At 54.4% G+C, this 26,336-nt stretch overlaps 1 protein-coding gene across 1 annotated transcript; it reads right to left on the reverse strand.

Annotated features, from left to right (window-relative positions):
* Window positions 1-1,008: 1,008 nt before the first annotated feature.
* Window positions 1,009-26,336, reverse strand: PEDS1 (plasmanylethanolamine desaturase 1). Its single transcript, XM_052650538.1, has 6 exons — window positions 26,186-26,336; window positions 18,609-18,728; window positions 7,396-7,487; window positions 6,079-6,223; window positions 4,458-4,670; window positions 1,009-2,439 (listed from the first exon to the last, which is right to left on the reverse strand). Exons 1-6 carry the CDS (start codon window positions 26,307-26,309, stop codon window positions 2,318-2,320), a joined length of 816 nt encoding a protein of 271 aa, XP_052506498.1. The 5' UTR covers window positions 26,310-26,336; the 3' UTR covers window positions 1,009-2,317.

The raw sequence follows: 26,336 nt of genomic DNA on the forward strand, positions 1-26,336 counted from the left end.
TGGTTGACCCAATCCAGGCCAGTAAGAGCCTGCCCTGGGACTTTGGCTGCATCTGCTGGGAAGGAAAACATTTTCTACTGAGATATGAAGCTGGTCCAATGTCAACCTCGACTCGCTTGACAGAAAATAGAGCTAGACAGAGACACCAAGTTCTGATGAATCATGTGTACCCCGGGGTCCCACCAAACCTTAAGTCAGAAACACCTCTCAACTTTTCAGTTACATGAATTATTTTCACTACTCATTTTTGCCTGACAGTTATAGTTTCTGTCATTTAGAGTTGATAAATTCTAATACCCCTTCCTTTTGTGGTCCCCTCAGATAGTCTCAAATCAAAAGTCTACACTGGTGGTTTTCTTAGAACTACAGGAGAATCTAGTTATCTCAAAATAAAACTTTTTAAAAAAGTCTAGTGGTGGGCAAAGTTTAAGGAAAATAAAGTTATGGGTCACGTTAAAAAAACTCTTATCTGTGACTGCTTGAGTTTTATCATTCTCTGTCCCCAAAAGGTTTTTGTTTTTCCTTATTAACATTATAGAAACTATCTAGCCCAGACTAGATTAACTGTAAATGCCTATGTGTTCACTGCTGAATCCCAGCGCCTGGCATATAGGAGGTATCTTGTATTTGTTCAATGAATAAATGAGCAAGATAACTTGTTTAACATGTCCAGTCTCCCCATTTAGCTGTCCATATAGTTGGTCCCTATTTTTCAAACCTCATCTTCCACTGTCCCCTTGCTCACTCCAGTCCAGCCACATTCTTTTAAAAACCCCAGGCATGTTCCTGCCTCAGCGCCTTTGCACTACTGTCCGGCCAGGAGGGCTTTTCCCACAGTTCTTTCCCCAGCTGGCTCCATCTCCTCCTCCAGGTCTCAGCTCAAATGTCACCTGCTCAGAGGCCCTCCTTGACCTGCCAAAGCAGCCTCACCCCGCTTTTCCAATGTCATCCCAAGCGTTTCATTTTCTTTACAAATCACCATCTGAAAATCTGTGTGCATTTGTGTATGTTTATTGTCTCTCCCCAGGAAGTCGACTCCACCAGGGAGGTCCTTGTTTGTTGGCTCATTTCCACGCTTGGCGCCAGTAAATCTTTGCAGAAGGGATTCCTCAGTAGGGTTCTGCCTCCATGTCTCTACCCCCATGATCTCTGACATGAAAACTCCTCACAGAATCATGGGGCCCCCTTCCAAAAGGGTCTGGAGCAGATGTCAACACTGATTCACTGTCTTGGGGGACAAAGCCTCCATCTTAGCAGAGGGCTGTGGGTGAAGCTGGGAATAGGGGCGGGTGGGGCCTCACCCTCCAGCCTCCTTACTTCCCCTCCCCCAGCCAATCAGGAAACAGGAGGCAGCCCAGGTTAAGTAGACTCTTGCTGCTTTGTTATAAATATATTATGTACATCCAAAACATGACATTAAAATATTACTCCGTGTTACAGAAAAGATATTAAGGCTTTCTATTATTTACATTAAACAAGCAAGCACCGTTAAAAAAAAAAAAATAACCGAAACAAAAAAGCCCCACTCTTCCTTCTCTGACATACCCTCAAGTCAGAGGAGACACAGTGTCCCTTTCCAATGACCAAGACCCTTTGCAGGGGCTGTCCCCTTCGAAGACATCCTCCAATTAGAAACGTCAGCTCTGGGTGGAATCACACAGGCAGATGGGGGAAGGGTTGGGGAGCACAGAGTCCACTCGATCAGGAAATTTCGGCTTCATCTGGCCAGCTGCCCCCAGACCCTTACTGCACTTTGCCGCCCTTGGGTGGACAAGCTAGGCTGAAGGTGGTGACTGGGCAGGCTGTTCACCGAGGCCTTTGGAGTCAAGTCTGCAGGGCCATAGCGGGGTGACAGTCCAGGGACACTCAGCTGTGCCTGGGGGCTCCTAGAGCCCTGTGGGCAGACAGACAGGAACAGGTAAGATGACTCAGTGCTCCTATACCAGCCACGCTGAAGGGCTGCCCAGTGGGGCAGGGGGTGGTGGGTGTGTGGGGAGTTGGTGAGCTTGTCCTGAACCCAAGGGATGGCTGAAAGGGTGGGGCTCTTTTTTTTTTTTGCAGTCAGGCTTGGCAGACAGAGCAGCTCAGGTGGCTAGGGAGGGGCCAAGGGGAAAAAAAATGAAGGAAATGAAAAAAACCAGTGGCTCAAGTATTGTGTCACAAGGAGGGGGTGGGGGGTGGGCTAGAGGTGCCCGGGCCCAGCCCAGGAGGTGTCCTCTCCACCTGGAGTGGCCAGCGCAAGGCGGCTGGAATTTGGCAGATGGCTTCAGTTTGGGGGAGCTGGGGAAGGTTGGCAACGAGGTGGTGCCTGGAGGAGTTATTTGATCTTCTGCGCCCATTTCATGTCATCTGCCCGAGGCTTCTCGCCTGTCAGGGCCTGGATAATGTCCTCCAGGCGTCGCCAGAAGCCCATCCTCTCCAGAGGGTAGTTGAGCCAGCCTGCAGCAGAGACAGGGCAGGGGGGTGTGAGGAGGGGTTGAACGGGAGAGGAACAGTAAGAGCAGACAGACAGCTGGCCCCGCCTTGGGCAGCAGAGGGACTGGGAGTAGGGTCTGCAGAGGGCAGGGGAAAAGGGCTGACCAAGGAATCTGGGGATGGGGGCTCCCCATCAATGGGCTGAGGGGCTGCTCAGACATACACCTTCATCCCTTCACTCACCTTCTTACTGAGCTCTTACTATATGCCAGGTAGGGAGGCAGTGTTTCCTATCATTTGGCTCTAACGCCACCTCTTCCAGGAAGCCTTCCTTGACTACCACTTAGCAGCCCTCCAGGCCTGTCGCATCACCCATCCTTATTTCTTTACAGCCTTCATGATAACCTGTAACCACCCTCATTAATTTGTCACTTCCCTGTTTAGTGTTGGTTTTGATCTCCAGCTCCCAACCATAACCCCATGTTCTTTCACTGTTGATCCTGTTGGATCCCAGGGCCTAGGATGATGCCTGGCATGGTAGCTAAGTGAATAGTCTTATTTCCGTTAAATAAGTCTCATAATCTTCTTTAATCTGTATTACAGTCTCCCACCTGAACCTTGAACTAGGTATTACTATGAGTCCAATTTTCCACATGAGAAGACTGTCTTGGAGGACAGTCTCCCAGTTAGTACCTGGCCAAACCAAGACTGACCCCAGCCCTGGCTGAACAATTAAGTGATCTCCAGAAGAGCCTAAAATTTACCCTTCTCCACCTGCTCCTAAAAAGCATGACTTTAGGATGTACAAAAAAATATTTTCTGTGGCTCTCAGTTCTGCTTTCAGAAAGGCAAAAACAAAAAACCCTACAAAATACCTGACCAAACCAAACCAAACCAAAACCCAACCCTTCCTCCAAACCCATACGTGTAGCTTACTGAGTACCCGCTAAGTGCCAGGCACTTTGCATCTGCCGTCTGACCATTCACACTGCAGCCCTGGCAGGTGGTCTGTGAAGGAGTGGCTGTAGCCTCATCTTGTGAATGAGAAAACTGATAACCAGGGAGGCTTGTGAGCCTCTGAAAGTTGCATATGGAGTAGCTGAAAGTTACCCAAGTTGGCCTGACTTAACAGCACCCGTGATAAACTTAACCTTAAAAAGATACCCACGGACCCCGGAAAACCTACTTGCCTTACCTCCTTGGCACTGGCTCACTGGCTCCGCATGTGGGCCTCCCAACTGCCCCCGGGGCACATGTTCTGGCCTCAGGGTCTTTGTCCTTGCTATTCCCTCTGCTTGGATTGATCTGTCATTTATCCGCAGGGCCCCTCTCACAGTTTTCAGATTTCTGATCTCCCCCCGATTCTTTGCTCTTCGCCCTGCTTTGTCTGTCCCCATGGCATCTCTCACACCTGGAGCTTGCCAGCTCCCCTATCCTGGCCCTCATTCCACACCGGCCTCCTCGCTGCTCCTGAAACAAACCAGGCGTGTGTGTTCCTGCCTCCGTCACCTATTGCTCCTGCTGCCTGGAGAGCTCTTCCCTCCAGGTCTCATGACTCTCCCTCAGTTCAAATGCCACTTTCTCCAGGAGGCCTTCCGTGACCAACTCATTTAAAGGGGCAAAGCTCCCTATTTCCCTCTGCTACCGTCTTCTGTGTTATTTTCTTCCTTGGCAGTTAGGACTGTCAGATGTAGTACTTATCGCCTGGGCTGTCCCCTCTTAGAATGCTATAAAGGTAGGGATTTTTGTGTTTTGTTCAGTGCCATGGCACACAGTAGGCACTCAATAAATATCTGCTAGATGATGGGTGGCTGGCATCACAACTCTACGAAGAGGGTGTCTGAATGTCTATCTTATTTATGGCTGTGTCCCTGGCACCTAGAAGGGTGCGTGGCACATAGTAGGTACCCAAGAAATGTGTGTTCTGAGAGAAAGTTCCTCCAGGACTGTGCCGCTTCCCCCTGTGACCTCTGCCCCCAACCCTAAGGATGGAGCAGCAGTCGGAGTGGGGGCAGCCCGCCCCTGCTATCCTGTGAACGCACCCGTGGTGATGCAGAAGTAGGTCTCATGGGGGGAGACGTGGTGGATGCGATGGTGTTTGCGGGGCAGGATGATGTGCCAGTCCTGCAGGAAGATGACCCAGCGTGGCAGCCCGAAGTACGTGTGCGACCACTTGTGGATCTGGTTGGTGAAGGTGCTAAAGATGATCAGGCAGAAGACGAAGCACTCCCAGGGGTACAGCTGCTCCAGGACTTCTGCAGGGTGGGGAGAGGGTGGGTGCCCATGGGCCCCAAACAGCTGTCACATAGGGCAGGGGCCCACTGCCAGCCTGGCCCTCACCCCTTGCCCCTGGGCGGCAAACTTCCCGGGATGGCAGGCACCCTGGGCTCCTTCTAACCTCCCACATGGCCTCTGGCAGGCTCAGACTCTCCTGTGGCCTCAGTCTTCCCTTCTGCTCAGTAGGCGGAACAGGAATAAGCAGAAATAATAGTTGAGACTGTGGGCTTTGGAGTGAGGCAGGGCTGGGTGCAAGTCCCTGCTGTGACATTTCTTGACTGTGTGAACTTGGGTCAGCGACTCTACCTCTTTACATCTCAACTTCCTCATCAATGAAATGGGAATAAATCTTGGTCCAGATTCCCTAGAAGCAGAGCCTCGCTGAGACAAGGACTCATGTGCACGTGATTTATCTGACTGGGGAGGGGAATCTTCTGAAAAACACCCAAGGGAGTGAGGAAAGCAGGACAGGGCAGGGGAAGAGTTAAGCAAAGATGGGATGGGGGGAGTCTTGTCTCAGCCTGATTGGGGGGTGGGCAGAGGGTGGATTCTGAAATGCTGATGACTCCACAGAGTTGGTCCCACTCAGAGGCAGGGGGCTGGTCTTTTGCCACCGTTTTGGGTCACTGACTTCAGGCTTATCCCAAGGGGAGGGGCGGGACCTATGCTGGCAGTTCTCAGAAGGGAGTTCACAGCCACTCAGAGCAGCGGGGAGAGGATGTGGTCAGACACCACACACACTCAGCCCATCTCCCCACAGGGGGCTGCTCTGAAGACCAGCAAGGTGTCAAGCTGTTAGAACAAGAGCTGGCTCAGAGGAAGGGGTCTTCCCCCATCTTCCCCCGCACTGAGGTCACTGAGGCTCAGAGAGGTGATGGAACTCGCCTTGGGACAAGTTCCCTTCCCCAAATAGGCAGGGCAGAGATCTGAACTCAGGAGTGAGTTTGGATCAGGCTATACATACTCTTTCCACTAAGCCCAGACAGCAAGATCAGAAGCCCCTAGGGCCAGGCAGGTGAATTCAAATGAACAAGGTGGGGGGCGGGGGTAGGGAGGCGGGTGGAGATTAGGACTGCAGGGAGCAGCGGGGACTGTGGCAAACTGGAGAGCATGCATCTTGTGCAAGGGGGACCCCACAGCTCAGCTCCGGCCCAGTGCAGCCAAATGGGAGCCAGGACACAGGTGGCCAGGTTGGATTGTTCAAGAGAAGTTGGAAACAGATCTTTATGTCAAATATCCCAATTTTACACGAGGGCAACTAACTAAACTTTTATAACACTGAGGGGCGAAACAGCCACACAAGGTATGGGAGGCTCGTGGTGGGGGGTGTGTGTGCTTGTCCGAGGGCTCCCTGGAGGTTCCCCCACCACCAGCTGGCATGCTTACCTGGGCTCCGGGTGCGGAACTTGTAGGCCATGTTTAACAGTGGCAGCAGCGTCAGCAGGCAGTTGTCCCCGTTGGTCTCGATGAAGTCGTGCCGGGTGATGGCTGTTGGGTCAATGTGATGCTCCCGGAATGGCCGGATGAAAGCCTAGGTGAGGTGGGGGGATGGGAGAGGGGACACAGCCGACCAGTCAGCCCCTCTCCCTGACCTCCTGCACACACACTCCGCGCGGGAGCGCCTCCTTGTCTCTGGCATGCTGCCCCAGCACGGCACTGCTGTGGGTCCCTCCAGCCTTCAGGCTCCGGGTCTAGCAGCTTTAGCAGATGGGTGGAAATGACCTGGTGGGACCTCCAGCTGCTTGCCCCTCTGTCGGCCTCAGTCTCCAGACCTGGGCTATGGAGGGGGGGTTGGTGACAACCTCCACCCTCCTCTCCTACCCTGAGGCAACTGAAGAGACCCCTCACACTGACAGGCAGGACCCTTTTATTTTTTCCAGTATCCAACCCTTCCTTCTGGTAAGAGCCTCTGCTTCTTCTCTTAGCACCAGCTGCTCCAATCAGGCTGCCTCCTCGGACCCCGGCCTGGCCAATCAGAGCGTCCCATTCCTCTGGCCACAGTGACTGGCTGTGTGATGGGCATGTGACCCAAGCGAGGCCAATGGGGACGAGCCGTGGGACTTGGGTACTAACTATGGGAAAGGGGGCGGTCTCCGTGGAGCGCTGAGCTGGGATGGACCTTGAGGCAGTGGATGGTCATCCCGGCCACCTTACCAGGGGAGAGCCCGCGTGAGTGTGGAGCCAGCAGAGGGGAAAGCAGAGACAGGCGTGGAGAGCGACGGGGTCCAGAGAATACAGTCCGTTTGTCCTACTGGACCCAACCACGCCCTAACGTGGCTTCTAAAATTTTTAGTACACAAATCGGTACCTTTCTGTGGTTAAGTGTGTGCCAGATTTTCTATTGCAATCAAAACGTCTGACTGACACCAGATAAAGTTCAATGTTAACGAACAGTGAGGTGCAGCAGGGCAGGCAGAGGAGAACAAGATGCAGTATGGCCCCCAAGTTCAAGGGGGTCCAGTGAGGTGGACATGTATCAGAGCTCTCTGTCCCAGGCCTGATGCTTTTGCTTCCAGGAAATCACAGGGGATTCCTCTTCTGGTGTTGAAGGCGGGGGAGCGGGGGTCAGGCTGGAACCACGGTTCCCACGTTACAGATAGGAAAATGGGCTCAGAGAGGAAAGGGGACTCAGCTCAGATCAGACAGCCCCACCTTCTTCTGGAGGAGACAGGCTGGGCTTCAGGGCTGGGTCAACAAACGTACCTTCCCCACGATGGGCAGCTCCACGGAACCCCAGGTGTCGGCTCCCCAGTGCACCAGGCCAGACAGGAAGTCAGCAAGGAGAGCCCCTGCCACTGTGGACAAGAGGAGGGTGAGCTGGAGGTGGGGATGGGGGGTCGAGGGCACATCCCTGCCCACTCCCCACCCCAACTCAGGAAGTCATTCGCTCAGTCATTCAGGTTAGGGTGTTCCCTTCTCTCCTTGGGACACTTTGCTCCCTGTGAATGGAGCTGCAGTCCCTTTACTTGATCATCCCCAGGGAGACGTGGGGTCTCACTTCCTAGGTGAGTCTGGAAGAGTAAACTGGGCTCAGATTGCCCGGCCTTTCCCTGTTAGGAGCCGACTGGCACTTTCTCTCTGACCCACAGTCGCCCTGCTCTACTCCAGTGCTATTGGTGATAGATGGCAAGGTCATTCTGGGGTTTGGTGCCAGGAAGGACCCAAGGTCCAGACAGAAGCCACAGCCCTGCAACCCAGCTTTTACCAACAGTCAATGTGATCACTGGGGACCCAGCAGCCTTTTCGGAACAAAGACCCCTCAGCCCCGAAACCACATGCTTACTTGAGGGTTCAGTATAATCCAGAGGGTAAGTGCTGTTACGCCTGGACTCACATGCCAGCTGTCACTCGCCAGCTGTGTGACACTGGGCATGTTCCCTAACCTCTCTGAGCCCGTTTCCTCTAGCCAGATGAGAATGAGGATTAAAAAAGAACACTGCAGCTACCATTTACTGAATACTTTCTCAGTGCCAGACACGTTCGATCTTCACGAATTCTCACCATCTATTAGAAGCTGGTATCATCCTTATTTTTACTTTATAGAGGTGGAAACTGAGGCTTGGAGAACAGAACTAACTAGACTGAGGTCGCATACATGGCCAGTCGCAGAGCCAGGCTCTTAAGCTACCTTGGGGTCCAAATATCTCGGTAGGATGCACCACGACACTGTCCACATGGGGAAACCACGGCAGAGTGGCCAGCCCGCTGCCCAAGGTGACTCCCCAGTACCACCCCCATCCTGCTCCCCACCACCTGCGTCTCAGCCCTGCTGGCATATTCCTCTTCCCTTACACCCCTTACAAGCCTCTGGGTCTCTGCACTTGCTCTTCACCCTGCTGGAACATTCTTTCCCAAAATGTAACGCAGCTCACTCCCTCACTTCCTTCAGATCTTTGCCTCAAAGTTCCCCGAGGATACCTAATCTAAAACCGTAAGCACCCCCATCTCCCAGCATTTCCTGCCTCTTGTCTTCTCCAAGCACCTATCACCTTGGACTTCATTTCTGTTTACTGTCTTCCCCTATAAAAATGTCAGCTCCACAAAGTCAGGAATTTTCGCCTTTCGTTTATGGCTGCATCCCACTTCTCGGCACACAATATGGGTCGGTACACGTGTTGAGTGAATCGATGGGAAGCGCTAAGTACAATCTGTAGTGCAGAGGGAGCCCTCAATACTGTTACTATCTTTGCTGTTGTTCATTTAGTCCATAAAGGCAACATTCTGCCAGGGACCTACTGTGTGCCCTGCACTAGAGCCAGAGATGCATTGGACATTGGCTGAGCTCATGTTATTGGGACAGAGAAATAAGGGGCAGGGGGATTTGCCAGGGGGTACAGTGGAGAGGAATCTGCCTACCAGTGCAGGGGACACGGGTTTGGTCCCTGGTCTGGGAAGATCCCACATATCGCAGGGCAACGAAGCCTGGGCACAAGCAGAGAGTAGCCCCTGCTCACCACAACTACAGAAAGCCCGCCCGTGCACAACAGTGAGGACCCAGCGCAGCCAGAAAAAGGAAAAAAAAAAAGACAGGGTGAGGAAGGGGTGATGCTGCCTGGGGGCCACGCTGGGGAGGGGTAGGCCGTGCTGGGGCTCTAAGGCCGGTGCACAGGGCTGGGCAGTTGTGCTCCTCAGGGCGGTGCAGGGAGGGTGGGCCGGGCTAGGGAAGGGGCTGGCGAAGGCTGGGAAGCCCAGGGCTTTTGCACTTGCTGCTCCTCTATCTGACGCCCCACCCCCTCCCTGAGACCCCTGAAGGGCTGGCTCCTCCGTCTTCTAGCTCAGGGTAAACATCACGAAGCCCCCGGCTAAAGCCATCCTCCCAGGCAGGTGCTCTTGGTCACGTCTCCTTGCTTTGTTTCTTTCACAGCACTGGTCACCATCTGAGGGGACAGCCTTGTTTATTTTCCCCACTCCTCGGATGCGGAAAGGGGCTCAGGGAGGCTGAACCACCTCCCTGAGTGGCAGACCTGGTTTGAGGTTAGTCTACCAGTCTCCAAAACCAGCACCCTTTCATGCCCTTAAACTGTAGGTGTAGGGGCATTAATAGAGCTCCTGCTGCATACGCAGGGTGCTGTGTACACACTGCCTTGTGTCTACCATGAGGGAATCGTGGCACTGGGGCCAAGCTAAGGGGGAGCTAGATCAAGAGTTGGAGGCACTGCTGTGTGACCCTGGGCCAACTCTTTGCCTGCTCTGGGCCTCAGCATCTTCCCTTTGCCAGCGAAGCGTCGGTGGAGGTGCCTCTTGAGCCCCTGTCCCGTCAGCCTGAGTTAAGGCTGCCTCAGGAGAACACAGCCCTCCAGCAGGTTCCCTTATGGTGCCGTTTTCCTCCTCACCTTTGTTCCATGCAACCACCAATCTGCTTCCCATAATTATACACTGGTTTTGCCAATTCTGGAACTTCACATAGATGGATCCTTATGGGATGTGCTTTTTTGGGTTTAGCTTCCTTCCCTAGCATAATGCTTCTAGAGGCATCCATGTGGTTGTCTCAGGAGTTCATCCTTTTCAGTGCCAAATAGTATTCCACCACCTGGATGTACCACAGTACATTTATCCATTTTGCTGGTGGACAACGAGGCTGTTTCCAGGTTGGGGCTGGAATGACTCAGCTCCTGTGAACTGTCATTCACAAGCCTGTGTGAGGACATATGCCTTCATCTTTTTTGGGTAAAGATGTCAGCCATCTATCTACCTACCCATCTACCCACCCACTTGCTTATTTAGTTTTACTTGATATTTATTGAGCACTTATAGTTACCAGGCCCTGTGCCAGCACCTTAAATGTTTTATCTCTCTTAATCCCTAAACTGTACCAAGGCCAGTCCTAAGCCGGTTACAGATCTCATCTCCTTAATCGTCCTAAGCACTTAATCCTTACAGATGATGTGTGTGTGCTAAGTCGCTTCAGTCATGTCCCACTCTTTGCGACCCCACGGACTATAGCCCGCCAGGCTCCTCTGTCCATGGGATTCTCCGGGCAAGGATACTGGAGTGGGTTGCCATACCCTCCTCCAGGAAATCTTCCCAGCTCAGGGATCGGACCTGCGTCTCCTATGTCTCCTGCATTGGCAGGCGGGTTCTTTACCACTAGCGCCACCTAAGAAACTCCTTACAGATGATAATGATAATAAAAACAATACTAGAAAAACGTTTTATAATTACAGTTAACACTAGGGTGCTTCCTGTGTGCTGGGTCCTTTGTCAAAGGTGTTAAAAAAGTATATTATTGGGAATATAAATCCCCACAGATTAAATGTGTGCTGTGCAGTGACTTCTCTACCAGGGGAATAACAATATGAAAGGGAGGTGGTGAGAGTAACCTTAAAGGAACCTGACAAACACCACTTGAGCCTGGTGGTCAAGGTCAATGTCACAGGGATCAGTCATGCTGATAGTATATATCCTTGCTATAGATGGTGATGAAAATGGCACTTGACCTCTGGGCTCTTCCTCCCCAAGACTCACAGCCCACTAACAAAAACACTAGACAAATCTCAGCAGACGAGCATCCCACAAGACACCAGCACTCCTCCAAGCTGTCCAGGTCACTGAAAACAAGGAAGATCCAAGAAACTCACAGCTCAGGAACCTCAATGGACATGACAACTAAATGTGATGTGGGATCGTGGATGGGATCCTGGGATAGAAAAAGGGCAGTAACTAAAAATTAAGGACATCTGTATATGCTGCTACATTTAAAATGGATAACCAATAAGGACCTACTGCACAGCACAGACAACTCTGTTCAATAAGCGGTAGCCTGGATGGAGGGGAGTCTGGGGGAGAAGGATGATCTCTGTGGCTGAGCCATTCTGCTGCACACCTGAAACCATCACAACGCTGGCAACTGGCTATCCTCCAGCATAAAATAAGAAGTTAAGACACAACCAACCAACCAAACAAAAACACCCGAGACCACACCGTTCAGGGTTCCATTTACATGAGATATCCAAAATATGAAAATCTACTGATACAGAACGGAGATCAGTTAGGACTTAATGGTTAAGAGGTACAGGGTTTCTTTGCAGGGTGACGAAAGTATTCTAAAATTGAGCGTGGTGATGATTAGGTAACTTGATAAATTTACTAAAAACTACTCAATTGTGCTCTTTGTATGGGTGAATGCAATATTGTGTGAAATGATATGACAACAAAGCTGTTACCTAAAAAAATTTTAAAAACTGAAAAAAACTTAAGGACCTCTGATAAACTATGGACTTTACTTCATAATAATGTATGCATATTGGTGCATTCATTGTAACACACATATGATACCAATATGAGGTGTTACTAATAAGGGGAACTGGGGCCAGGGCTTATATGTGAACTTGCTGTACTGTCTATCTGCTCATTTCCTGTAAATCTAAAGCTGTCCTAAAAAAGAAAGTCCATTAAAAAAAAAGTGTATCATCTCACTTCATGTCCACTGTGACAGGCCCCACCACATCCCACCTGCCAGAGGAAGAAATGAGACCTGGAGGGTAGTAAGGAGGGGTCAGAGCTGCTGGTCGGTGGCCAGGGACCAGAGAGAAGGCTGTTCATGATGATGCTGAGCCTCCATGTCCAGGTCTGAGACAGGAATGGTATTTATGTCGCTTAAGTACCATTAGCTAGTAACAGGCGAATGCAGATCCTAAGGGCTTCCCAGGTGACGCAGTGGTAAAGAATCCGCCTGCCAGTGCAGGAGACGCAAGAGACGCAGGTTCCATCCCTGAGGTGGGTAGATCCCCTGGAGAAGAAAATAGCAACCCACTCCAGCATTCTTGCCTGGGAAATCCCATGGACAGAGGAGCCTGGCAGGCTGCAGTCCATGGGGTTGAAAAAAGTCAGACACAAAGGAGCGACCGAGGGCACAGCGCAGGCCCGTGGGACACAGTGAGCGGTCCCCCAGTGCAGCCACAGTTAGTAGTTAAATATCGCTCCCCTCTCGGAGCCTCTGCGGTGTCATCTGTCCAGTGACCAGCCCCTGGCCTTTTCTGGCTGCCCAGCAGGGAGGAGGAACGTGGGCTTTACAGAGATGCCAGGAATTATTTTTGGAGAGAAGAGAGTCCTCCCCCCTCCCCCTCTCCGGGAGGAAATGGCTCTAATCTATGGGCCGAGGCCGTTTCCAGAGTGTGAGTCCAGGCCTCCAGGCCTGCTGCCCGAGTCCTCTTTAACGGGAGCAGGGCTGGCAGAGGCGGGCACACAGAAGCTTCTTTGTCCCAGGGCTGGTGTCGGCGCCTGGTGGCTGGCTCACCCTGGGGGCGGCCTGAGCCTGGTCACCACCCTGCCTGCAGGACACGGGGCCAGGCTAGACCATGATGACTCACCCCAGCCACCCTGAGACTGCTCCCTGGGGCCTCCACTTCCCCACAGGCCACTCGCTGGGACTTCTCTGCCCCGCCCACCCTGAGGCCTGGTGTGGAGATGGGGCTGAGACATAAACACTGCTGAGGGCTGGTCCCTACGGTGTAGCGTGTGTGTGTGTTTAGTCGCTCAGTTGTGTCCGACCCTCGGTGACCCCATGGACTGTAGCCCACTAGGCTCCTCTGTCCATGGACTTTTCTAGGCAAAAATACTGGAGTGCACTGCCATTTCCTCCTCCAGGGATTGAACTTGCGTCTCCTGCAATGCAGGCAAATTCTTTCCCTGCTGAGCCATTAGGGAAGCCCTGGTCCCTCCAGTCCTGGGGCCAAATCCTGTCTTTACCACCTTTCAGCTCAAATCCAGGTGAGACTCCTCCAGGCCAGACTCCTGACGCGAGAGGCCGCCACGACCCGAGGCCCTGTGACTGCGGGATCACTGCTGACCTCTGCACTCACTGTGCCTTCCATCTGGAACCCCCCCTCCTCTGCCAGGAATTTCTAGTCCCTCCTTCGGGCACCAGCTCACCACCCCCCACATTTTCCCTGCCCTTTCCCCAAGTGCAGCAAACAGCTCAGGGCTCCCGCGGTCATCTCTGGGTCACTCATCCGCTGTGGCCAACGCCGTCCTTGTGCGGGCCGCTGAAGACCTCCAGGGGGACAACTCCGACAGTCCCTCGTGGCCCCGTCTTGCTGCTCTGCTTGGTGGGTGCTCCTCGCTGACCCCCAAGTCTTCTGAAACACCTTCTCGTGTTTCAGGTCCCCATCTTCCCTCTTGGCTGGCTCTTCTTCCTCTTCCCGCTCTGGAAACTCTGGGGGGTCTCAGGCCTCTTCTCTGTTCGCACAGAGCACTCCCGGGGGCCCTCTGCCAGCACCTAGGCTTCAAACAGCGTCTCTCCTCCGGGGACACCGGGATTTCCGGTTCAGGTTTCCTGCTTCCCCAGGCAGCTCCTTTCTCGCAGCTCCTCCACTTCCCTCCTGGCTGTTGGCGATCACTTCCCTCAGGCCGCCGACCCGTCTCCCTCTCACCGCCACAGCCAACCTGTCAGCACCTTCTGACAGCTCACCCTTCACAGCACACCGGGCTCTTCTCAACACCTCCGCTGCCCTTCTGGGGTCTGGGCCACCACCTTCGCCTCTCCTCCAGACCTCTCCGTTCCCACCCGCCCACCCTGCTGCATCAGATGATGTCGGCTCCAACGGGAAAAGGTCAGTTTTCATTCCAATCCCAAAGAAAGGCAATGCCAAAGAATGTTCAAAACAACCGCACAATCGCACTCAACTCACATGCTAGTAACGTGATGCTCAACATTCTCCAAGCCAGGCTTCAACAGTACATGAACCGTGAACTTCCAGATGTACAAGCTGATTTTAGAAAAGGCACCAGAAAAGGAACCAGAGATCAAATTGCCAACATCCACTGGATCATGGAAAAAGCAAGAGTTCCAGAAAAACATCTATTTCTGCTTTATTGACTATGCCAAAGCCTCTGACTGTGTGGATCACAACAAACTGTGGAAAATTCTGAGAGATGGGAATACCAGACCACCTGACCTGCCTCCTGAGAAATCTCTATGCAGGTTAGGAAGCAACAGTTAGAACTGGATATGGAACAATGGTCCTTTTCCTAAAGGAGTATGTCAAGGCTGTATATTGTTATCCTGCCTGTTTAACTTATATGCAGAGTACATCATGAGGAATGCTGGGCTGGATGAAACACAAGCTGGAATCAAGATTGCTGGGAGAAATATCAATAACCTCAGATATGCAGATGACACACCCTTATGGCAGAAAGTGAAGAACTAAAGAGCCTCTTGATGAAAGTGAAAGAGGAGAGTGAAAAAGTTGGCCTAAAGCTCAACATTCAGAAAACGAAGATCATGGCATCCAGTCCCATCACTTCATGGGAAACAGATGGGGAAACTGTGGCAGACTTCATTTTTTTGGGCTCCAAAATCACTGCAGATGATGACTGCAGCCATGAAATTAAAAGACACTTACTCCTTGGAAGAAAAGTTATGACCAACCTAGAAAGCATATTAAAAAACCTGAGACATTATTTTGCCAACAAAGGTCCATCCAGTCAAGGCTATGGTTTTTCCAGTGGTCATGTATAGATGTGAGAGTTGTACTATAAAGAAAGCTGAGTGCCAAAGAATTGATGCTTCTGAACTGTGGTGTTGGAGAAGACTATAGATTCCTTTGGACTGCAAGGAGATTCAACCAGTCCATCCTAAAGGAGATCAGCCCTGAATACTCATTGGAAAGACTGATGCTGAAGCTGAAACTCCAGTACTTTGGCCACTTGATTCAAAGAACTAACTCCTTGGAAAAGACCCCGATGCTGGGAAAGATAGAGGGCGGGAGAAGGGGACAACAGAGGATGAGATGGTTGGACGGCATCACTGACTCAATGGACATGAGTTTGAGTAAGCTCTGGGAGTTGGTGATGGGCAGGGAGGCCTGGTGTGCTGCAGTCCATGGGGTCGCAAAGAGTCAGACATGACTGAACAACTGAACTGAACTGGCTCCAAGGGGATAATCGCCAGTGCCTTCTCACGGCTTGCAGAATAAAACTCCAAGTTCAGACCATGGCCTTTAAAGCCCTGTGCGGCTGGTCCCCACGGGTCTCTGATCTGCCTCCGACTACTTTTCCTCTGGTCAATTTTCTCCAGCCACACTGGCCTCCTTTCTCTTCTCCAAGCGCGTGGGGCTTACCCCAGACTCGAGGGCTTTGCCCCTGCTGCTCGCTCTGCCTGGAATACCCCAGAGAGAACCACTTGGCCAGCTCCCTCACTGCCTTCAGGTCTCTGTGCAAATGCCACTTTTCCAGAGAGACCTTTCCTGACCTCTTACCTCTCATCTTCCCTGCCGGTTTCTGCTAATCTTGACTTTGCCACCCAGGATGGCATCATCTATCTGTATTTATTAACTGGACACCTTTTCAAGGCTTCTGGCTCCTTGGCTTTCTGGGGCCTGCCAGGGGCACCAGAATGCCTGGGAGATAGCAGCAGGCTAGGGGTGGCCTCTGTAGGCTGGCACAGTACCCTTCCTTCCTGTGTGTCAACACAGAAATCAGGGTGACTACTTAAATCGATCAGGAACTGTGCAAACACTGCTATCAGAGGATTGTAGGCTGTTATCAGTCCAGAGGCAAAGGTGTTTGGTGGAAGAGCTTGGCTGATAAGCAGGTGAGAAATCTCCTGACCCCAGGGCTGGAAGATCTGGCCCCAGTCGGGGGAGGGAGGTGGTGACCTACCTGGGGTGTCCAACCTCTTGGCTCACTCAACCCACACGGGGGCTCTGGTGCTATGGGTCCTTTGCCCAGAGTGGGCCCGCTGCTGAGAACACACTCTCCCTCCTAGTGGAGGCCAAACAGTCCCAGGTCAGGGAGTCTGCGGTTTAGGAGATGGGCAGGTCTGGATACACCATCCCAGACCCTGCTGCTGCCCAACAGGGAAACCACCCGGGTCCGAGAGCAGGTGCCCGAAGCTCTCGCTCGGTTGCCGCCTACAGTGCAGAGAGCCCAGGGTGGGGCTTGGCACGTGGTGGTGTTTGTTGTTGCGCAGTCGTTCAGTCGTGTCCGACTCCAGCAACCTCATGGACGGCAGCCCCCCAGGCTCCTCTGTCCATGGGATTTCCCCGGGAAGAACACAGGAGTGGGTTACCATTTCCTCCTGCAGGGGATCTTCTGGACCCAGGAACCGTATCTGTGCCTCTCAGGTCTCCTGTACTGGCAGGCAGGTTCTTGACCACTCGTGCCACCTGGGAAGCCCTTGGCATGCAGCAGTCTCCGGAAATATCCACAGTTAAACTGACCATTGAGAGGCTAGGTCTGAGCCCCCGGGAGGGGAATGCTGGGCGGTGCCCCCTCCCTACCTCGACCCAGCCGCTGCCCTCTCAGCAGGGATGCATCTGGCCCTCACAGTGGCCCCAGCCAGCAGGTACTACAGCAGCCTCACTTTCCAGACGTGGCAGAGAGGCTCAGGGGTGTAATGACACTTGCCCAAGGCCACAGAGCCCGGGAGTGGCAGAGCTGATGTGAGTCCAGGATACAGCAGTCTGCTCATGATCGCCCCCAGACGGGTGTCGGGGCTCACACTGTCGACACCCCCGCCCTTGAATGTGCTGCTCCGAGGCAGAGAGGCCGGGGGTGCAGGTCCCTCTTGCCCCTGGAGAGAGGGGGCATGTCCGGCTCTGTGGGCAGGGCCTGGCTCCTCTGCACTAATGCATTACCCTCTTTCCCTTCCAGTTGGTCCGGCCAGCCAGCACATGCCCACTCCTACCGCAAACCCCGATGGCTCAATTAGCAGGCCCGAGTGCTACTGGCCTGAGCGGCCAGAATGCTCTTAATGAGACTCTGGAAGCTGAACACTTCGGGCTGGCCGGCTGGACCAAGGGCACAGCGGCCACCGAGCCTGGGGTCGGAGCGACAAGCACTGGAATTAGAGGGGAGAGCGGAGGGGCAGAGGGCAGGCAGGAAGGAATGACATCACTCCAGGACCTGGGCGTGGAGACAATGAATTAGAAATCGTGTAGTGCTTTCCGTTTTGAGGGGTGACTCCGGCCGGTCCCCGCTCTGAGGCTCAGTCTCCTGCTCTGTGTAACGATGCCAACGATGGCAGTGCCTGTCGCCCAGGCCGTGGAAGCCTGAGGACAGACCGGAGGAAACCGCTCGGCAGGCACCAATGTGTGCAGGTTGTTCATTCATTCACTCACCGCTTTGGTGAGCGTTTACAGAGCACCTACTGTGTGAGGCATCGCGTCAGGGGACACAGCAGCGAAGACGCACAAGTCCTGACTCTCAGGCAGCGGATGTGTGACTGGGGGAGGCAGGGGACAAACAAACAGAACATAGAACAGAGTGGGGTGCGGGGCGCACGGCGGGACTGCTGTTGTAAGGGAGGAGCTCCCTGAGGGGGACGAGGTAGTGAACCACGCAGGGCTCCGTGGGAAGAGTTCAAGCTCAGGAAGAGCACGTGCAAAGGCCCTGAGCTAGCAGCGTGTCTGACGGTGCCCGGGGAGGCACAGCGGGGAGGCTGGTGTGGCAGAAGCGGAATGAGCCGACAGGAGGAGGGAAGTGATAGGAGGAGGGCTGGGGGCTGTGCCAAGGAGCTTGTGTTTTGTTCTAAGTAGACTGGGGACAACAGACCAGTGGTGTGACCTCATGCGGGATCCGATGGGATCCTCCCGGCTGCCTGTGGACAGTGGAGGGCTGAGGTGGAGGTGGGGAGACCATGGAGGAGGCCTCTGCCACAGTCCAGCCTAGAGGATGGTGCTGGACCAGGGAGGGGATGGTGGATGCTGGATACAATTCAAAAGCAGAGCCAGGAGACTCGCTGATGGTGTGGATGTGGAGTGACAGAGGGGAGGAACTCAGGATGACGCCCAGGTCTCTGGGCCAAGCACGGACACAGCTGCCACGTGTGTGCGATGGGCGACAGGGTCCCCATAGCCCGAACCCCATTCCTGTGCACGCACGATGTGTGAGTCGCCATCAGCGTGGCGCAGACACTAGGTAGGTCCCTGGCCCCTGGGGAAACCAAGGCAGGCAGCGGGGCTGCGGGCACTCACCCACGCCCAGCATCACGAGGGGCGTTTGCTCCCAGCGGGCCAACAGCAGGAGGTGGACCACGTTGTGGGCGATGAGGCTGAAGCACAGAACCACGCAGCACCACTCCTGGAAGCGCTTGCCTGCGGGGAGAAGGGGCGAGAGTGAGTGCAGGGCGGCGGGCCAAGGCCACGGGATCAAGGATCAGAGCCAGGCAGGGCTGGTCTAGGGAGGGCTCTCTGACTGTGTTCCATGAGTCCGCAGTGCAGACTGCAGGCTGAATGCACGCCCATTTCACAGAGTGTCCCTGAGGCCTAGAGACTGGGATAGGTCTGTCCAACGTCATATACTCCAGGCCGGCTGTGTTAAACCAAACCCTTCTGCACACAGGCCTGCTGCCCACGAGGCTGGCCTTACATGTGCCGAGTCTTTGGCAGACAGGACGAGAACGTTGATCTCGTGGGCCCCTTTGGGCTCTCTCTGGAGACCCCTGAAGGAATTTTAATGAGCTTCTTTTTTTAATTCTCATTATCCTATCACCTGCCCCCTTCTGGTAGGCAATTATTTGGAAGCGCCACAAACAGCTTTTAATTATGCACGTTCAGACCCTGTCCCACGTCCATCAAGTGGGGCTCCAGGCAATGAGTCAGGAATTCAGGAGAAACCAACCACAGTTATCACTTCCAAGGCTCCAGCCACAGGGCCGATGAGGAGGTCTCAAGCTCTTAACATTGCCAGGGGCTGGAGAGACGGTTAGAAGCAGTGAGGTGGGCTGGGTGGGGGCAGTGGGACACCGCAGCACAAGTGCCCCTCCTAGAGCGGGAGGCACTAACTGGCTGACTATTGCCAGGACAGGGAGTGTGGGCCCAGGCAGGTCAGAGGCTCTAATTCTCAAGAGGAGCCAGAAATCAGGATGCAGGTATGAAACCATCTATATAATTTTGGCACGTATTTTTAATATCCTGTGGGCTGGGACAGGCTGATTCACTCAACTGCAGCTTTGTTGACCGTATCGAAACACTGAGAATAACCTCAGTGTCCACTGCCTGGGGAATCAGACAAGTTAACTTGGTTTACAGTGTCTCTGTTGCTAGGCAAAAAGCCTGGGTGACTGTTCCTATGTGGCTGACGGAGGGACTGGATATTCAGGACAAATTGGTAAGTGCAAACAGCAAAGTGCCAAACATCCATTTACATAAAAAAAGAGAGAAAAGACAACCAAACAACTGTAGAGTTAAGACTGTCTTTTCACCTCCTTTTGAATTTAAAATTTATGAATGTGATATCTTAGCAAAAATCTCATAATTATAAATTAAAATTTAAAAACGCAAAAGGAAATAAAAGCACCGCCTGGGTGCATGTGACATGGTCCCCAGGAACACTGTTTTCTCAGGCAGCTGGTCTCAAGGACAGATCTCCTCTTGCAGGTCTCTCTGTGGAACCTCCACCTCCAGGAAGCCATCCACTATTCCTCCTTTGACGCCTGGGCTCCCCGACCATGGGGCCCATCATGAGAAACTCTGCCTGCATAACCTCCATCCTCCTCTCCCTAAATGTCAACTCAGGAGGCCTAGGACTGTGCCTGCCTTGCCCAGCAGGGCCCTGGCACGTGTTGGTGCTTAATAAATGCTTGTGGAATAACAAATTCCTAACCACAATCCTAGAGGAAAACCACCAGGCTTAGCTTCTGGGCACCTTTCTCTGAAGCGGTGTGACAAGGACCAGGCTCAGAGAGAGAACGGGCCTCGTCCGGGCTGCACAAAGCAGACTGCGCTCCAAGCCAGAGCCAGAACTTCCACCCTGTGAGAAGACCTAGGCTCCGAGTGGGCGAAGGACACGCCCAGGGTCGTATCCCTCGTACAGACGAGGACCTTGGGACCCAGACAGGGCCAAGATCCTCCAGGCCTCACATGGAGGCAGGTGCAGAAGCCCCTCGCCGCCCACTCTGCAGTCAGGGGCTGCTTCCTTGGCACCCCGGGGTCCTGCCACCCCAGCGCCCCAACCTGGGGTCACCATGATAGGACCCTGAAGGGCCTTCCCTTCTGTGGCTCTGGTCTGCAGCCAGGACGGGGGGCTCAGAAGCAGGAAGCCGGGAGGGCCGGTGGTCAGGGATGGGAGATTCCTCAGTATGATCTGCCGCCCCCCGGCCTGCAGCGCCAGCAATGAGATTAAGTGACAGGAACAATAACCAGGCCAATCGCAGGCTGGGCACAGCGTGCAGCCCACGCCAGAGACTCTGCAGACCTACTCCCTCTGTCTTGTCTCATTTATCCATCTATAGCTGCACTTCAGTCCTTCCCAGCATCAGGGTCTTTTCGAAGCATGAGATGGTTGGATGGCTTTGCATCACTGACTCAATGGACATGAATCTGAGCAAGCTCCTGGGAGGTGGTGAAGGACAGGGGGAAGCCTGGTGTGCTGCAGTCTGTGGGGTTGCAGAGTCGGCGACCACTGAGCGACTAAACAGCAAACGGCTGCACTGGGTCTTCTTGGCGACACACAGGCTTTCTCTGGTTGTGGAGTGTGGGCTTAGCTGCCCTGTGGCATGTGGGATCTTCCCAGAGCAGGGATCGAACCCACGTCCCCTGCATTGGCAGACAGATTCTTTACCACTGTAATACCAGGGAAGTCCCCCCTCTGCCATATTTTGCTCTTAGTTTTTTTTAAAAAAAGGAGCTACACTTAAAAAAAAACAACAACCCTAAATTCCTATTTTCCTGCTTCCTTTAAGAACACAGGCTCTGGCCACCCCAGGTCTGAGCCCCCCTCAGGTGGGGGCAGAGCTCCTGGCTTACCCCAGCCCTCTCTCCTCCCTGAGGCCTCATCCTGGGGGGCTTCCACTGGTGGCAGTGCTGGCCAGGCCCCTGCAGTCATCTGGGTTTTGAAAGATGAGGCACGGTCTTTCATTCAAGTCTCAGTGCCTCAAGGGAGGAACTGTGTGATCCCACTTCCTGGATGAAGAAACTGAGGCTCAGCAGGTAAAAACCAAGAGCTGGGTTTGGATCCTGTGCCTGTAAGTGGGAGACCTTAGCCTGGACGTTTGGGACTGTCTTGATTCCAAATGTAGCCCAACTCTCTCCCCTTGCCATGGACAACATCCCGAAATCTGAATATTTTCCCATCTAAACTGTCCTCTAGGCTCTGGAGTCTTCTGCAGAACAAGTGCCACAACTATGACCCAGAAAAAACGCATCTATTATAATAAGCTTTCACAGAGCACCTCTTCCATACCAGCTACACTGCCAGGGAGGATCCCAGCCAGCCTGGCCTGCCGTACACCAAAAGCTGGGGGCTATCTGCCCCGACCTTCAGAGGGGGAAACTAGGCCTGGAGAGAGGAGGTGTCCGAAGTCCCTCGAGAGTCACCAAAGTCAACATGGACAGTGAGCCAGGCCGGGACCACACAGTCAAGGGGTCTAAATGGGGTCACATCACAGATGGGCAGACTGAGGCCAGGGAGGGGAAGGCCTTTCATCCGCATAGAGGGCTCGGGCCACCTCCAGCACAGCACTGGGCCTTGCTTCCCCGAGCCAGCCCCTGGCCTGACCGTGATCGGAGCCGAGGGACAGAGGTGATGCCTGCTGGCCTGCGGAAGGGCTGAGCTGGCGTGTGGTGGCTGTGCAGGGGCGGGGCGGGGGGCATCTCTGCTTTCCTGGGGACAGGTCACAGCCGGAGGCCTGGCACCGGGCCCGCCTCTTCTGTTTCCGTCAGACGAGCCCTGGAACCTGCCCTTAAGGTGGGTCCGGGGCCACTAGGAGACCCTCCGCCTCAGGGAGGTGGGGGGACAGGAGGTAGCGGGGAGGCAGGGACCAGAGAGACGCAGAGGAAGGGAGACAGATGGGAGAGAATGGCATCAGAGACACAGAGAGGTGAGGGACAGGGAGAAGAGGGGGGAAGAGAGAGACGGGGGGTCTCTACATACACGGAGATGGAGAGAGCGAGTGTAGCCAGACAGACGGAGAGACAAAGACATGGAAATGAGGGAGACAGAAGCCCGGGCCAGGAGTGTGACGGGCCAGCCTGGCCAGGAAGGGGCCTCGGGAGGCCCTCTGGGGACAAAGCCCAGCTCAGCTCCAGGATGGTAGGCCAGGACCCCCACCCGGCACTTCACCTCACCCCTCCACCCACGCCGAGTGCCTGTGTCCCACAGGCTGGGGGTTGAACAGGGGCTCCGGGAACCTGCCAAGATCCACCCCTGGAGCCGGCGTATCCACACAGCCAGAGGTCAGCTGGTACCTGCCAGGATGCGGGACACCCACCTCGCCTCTGGGCCTGCCCGTGAGGCTGGGGGAGGCCTGCCCAGCCTTCCCACCCGTCACAAGGGCTGCACCTGGCAGAGGGTCTGCAAAACCCAAACTTGGACCCTCTATGGCTCCCAGGCCCTAGACGCATCCTCGGGGCAGACTCTCAGGGTCCAGGAGATCGGGCTGAGGCTCTTCAACTCAAGCGGCCCCATCAGACCCCTCACGGCTCTCAGCCAACACGAGGCCCACCGTGTCTGCCGCCAGCCCTGCAGGCATGCTGCCCGGCCGCCCTGGAACATGGGCCCCCTCCCGCAGCCCCACCCTCGGCAGGCTCACTTCCACAGCAAAGATTCGGAACACAGAACCCAGAACCCAGAACACCCCAGAACAGTGTTCAGGTTCTGGCCCTGCTAACTCTCTGTGTGACCGTGATCATCACTCTTTGCTAAGCCTCAGGGAAGGTCTTAAAGATGGACAGGGTGCAGCCACTCCAGGCCAGCCAAACATATGGTGTCCCTGGCGAGGCTGACCTTCCCCTCTGGTGAGCAGAAGCAAGCCAAGTCCCAGGCAGGACAAGCACTGGGAAGAACACGTGTGGGGGGTGGGCTATGAGGAGGCTACAGGGGTCTCCGTTTCCTCCCCTGTAAAATGGAGTTGATACCAGGATACTCCTGAGACAACTGTAGGGAGGCTGAAATGAGAGCATAGGAAGGAAACGCCCAGCACACAGTCAGGGACCAATAAATGTCAACTATGTTAACTGCCTCATTATTGCTGCCAGCTGTCACGGTACCAACCTACCTCTGTACCCGTGAATCTCAGGAATCCAGTCCCAGAACCCAGAACCCTTCCTGACTCGGCCCTGGCTCCCTCTGCTCCAGCCCGTGGGCCGCCTCAGTCTCCCGCAAACACTTCAGGCTCGCTTCTAACCTCAGGGCCTCTGCACTTGCTGTGTCCCTGGTCTCGACCCATCCTTCCTCAAATATCTTCAGGCGTCCCTCCCTTCTGGTCTTGGGTCAAATGTCACCTGTTCAGGGAGGCCTTAACTGCCCCCCCTAAAATTTGACTGTCCCCAACTTCTCCCTTTTTGGCTATTTGTTCCGCAGTACTTGCCACCACTGGGCAAGTAAGCTATTTCCCTTATTTACTGGGTTTACAAAAGCCCAACTCTGTTTTCCCTGTTTTGTTCACCACTGTTCCCCCAAGGGTTAGAACAGGCACTGGGACAAGGGTCCCAGTGCTCAGCATGTGTCCCTGGTCCCTTATGTCATAGGCCAGGCCCGGAGAGATGGAGGTACTTCCCCAACGTCAAGGGACAGAGGCAGGCAGAGGGAGGCCTATGGAATTTAGCGAAGCCAGTCTCTTTCTGCTTCACTCCTCCTCCCCAGGCTCTCCCCTTGCCCCACCCAAACTCCAAGTTGGGAGGAGGCAAGGCCTCTGATTGCAGGTTTGGGGGACCGGGAGACTGTCTGCTCCCTTAAATCCCTGAGGGGCTGTCCTTTAGACGGTGAGGGGCACTTGGGGAAACCAGAACTGGACAAAGATGCAATCATGGTGGAATGAGAAGCGGAGTCCACAGGGGAGGCTCAGAACACCCTTCTGATTTCAAGGTCTGTAGGGTTTACTTGAGTGGGTGGAGCTGGACACCAAAGGAAGGGGCCTTTGAATCTTACCCTGGATTTCCAGGTGGTGAGCCTGAGGACCACAGAGATGAGGCAGTGTACCCCAAGACTCACAGGAGAGGTTGGGCTATGGCATTAATAACAGGGATTCCCTATTGTATGCTAGGCACTGCACGAGATGGATGATCTCATTTACCCTTCCCAGTGACACTAAGGAACCGATAAGCTTTATCATGTACCCATTTTAGAGGTGAGGAAACTGAGGCTCAGAGAGGGCCAGCACCTTGGCCCAGGTCACACAGTTAAGAAGCAGTCAGGATGCTAAGTCCAGGCTGCCCCAGGCAGCACCAGAGGTTTTAGGTCCACAAGCTGGGTGCTGGGGGAACAGGTTAAAGACACTATGGCATCATGGGCCAGGTGCCCAAGTTAGGTATGAAAAAAAAAGCCTCTGGTGATCTACAGCTCAGGTCATACAGACAGCTATGGCAGAGATGGTATGCAAACCCTGGCCAGTCAGGGCAGAAAGCCAAAGGTGGTGGCGGACTCGTTCTCACCTCAGGCAAGGGATATCTATCTATTCGTGGTGGCCGCCTCCCCCTCCCCGGGGAAAAAGGAAAGATGTCACAATGTTTGACAAATAAATAAAGCTGGATGAGCTGGCGACACCCAAGCAAAGGGGCCTCCCAGTCACCTGACTCTGGAGTTCTCAAAGGCAATTCCTTAACCCCTGGGGACACTTGGCTCTGCTGGGGCCTGGCAATGAGATTCCTGAGGCTCAAGTGGAAGTCAGAGAAGGGGGTGGAGGTCATTGCTTGCTAGAGCAGAAACGGTAGGCCCAGCAGGCAGACACCGGGACCTTGTCAGGGGGCAGAAGCAGAGCAAGGGTCTCTAAGTTTGTGGTCTGGTCTGTGGACACCCCCAAGTCCTTATGGAGGAGGTTAATATAAACATCTACATGGGGGAGAGGAAATGGCTGGGACTGGGGCTTAAATTTTGAGAGAAAGCTTAAACTGGAAGGTGTGCAGGGAGGCCCTCACCACCCAGAATTTCAAAACACAGGGTGAGAGTTAATTCGCGGGGTGCGGGGGGAGGGGTGAGGGTCTATAAACTGAAGCTATAAATCTAGGATGGGGCTTTGGAGGAAGGGTGTCTGGGGCACTCGGTAGGTGGGGCCCCCTGAGTTGAGGTTCCCAGAGCAGACCTGATATGCTCAGATTTGTGGGGTGAAGTCACTACAGCCCAGGGCCCCGGCAGGGGTGCCGATAGGGCCCTAGGGTGTGAAATCTGTATCTGGGGAACCTGGGATAGGGTGTAACTCTTAGGAGGGGGGCCAGTACATGTCACTGAGGGGGGTGCCTTCGGCTTGGGGTCCTGGCGTGGTGGGTCCCCAAGACTAGGGGCTCTTTACAGCCGCGGGGACCCCGGGCTAGGATTGGGATCCGACAGCGTGATGGGAGCTGTCCATAGCCCGAGGAGTTGATATGGCAGCTCCTTGATCCGGGGTGCTGTCTTTGCATCCAGAAAGCCCCGTGGCTGGGGTTCTGGTTTGCGCTTGGAAGGGGCGCTGGGGTGGGGTCCCAAGACTTAGGGGCGCTACTTGCAAGTTAGAAGCCGCGCCTGGAGCTCTGCACTGGGGGCTGAGGCTGGGGTTCCGATCCAGGGGACACAGGACCGCGGCCCCGCAGCCCAGGCTGGCTGGTGACTGCGGGCCGGGAGAGGGGGCCGGAGGTCCTACCTGGGGAGTAGAGCGCGGCCAGCTCGCGGGCCCCGGCGTGCTGCGCGCCCCAGCGCCGGCAGGACGCCGCCTCATCGTCTTCGAGCTCTAGCTGCTGGCCCGGCCCGTCTTCGGCGCCCGCCATGGCCCCTCGCCCGGCCAGCCCGGTGCG

This window comes from Budorcas taxicolor, chromosome 13, assembly GCF_023091745.1.
Source record: "Budorcas taxicolor isolate Tak-1 chromosome 13, Takin1.1, whole genome shotgun sequence".
NCBI classification, from domain to species: domain Eukaryota; kingdom Metazoa; phylum Chordata; class Mammalia; order Artiodactyla; family Bovidae; genus Budorcas; species Budorcas taxicolor.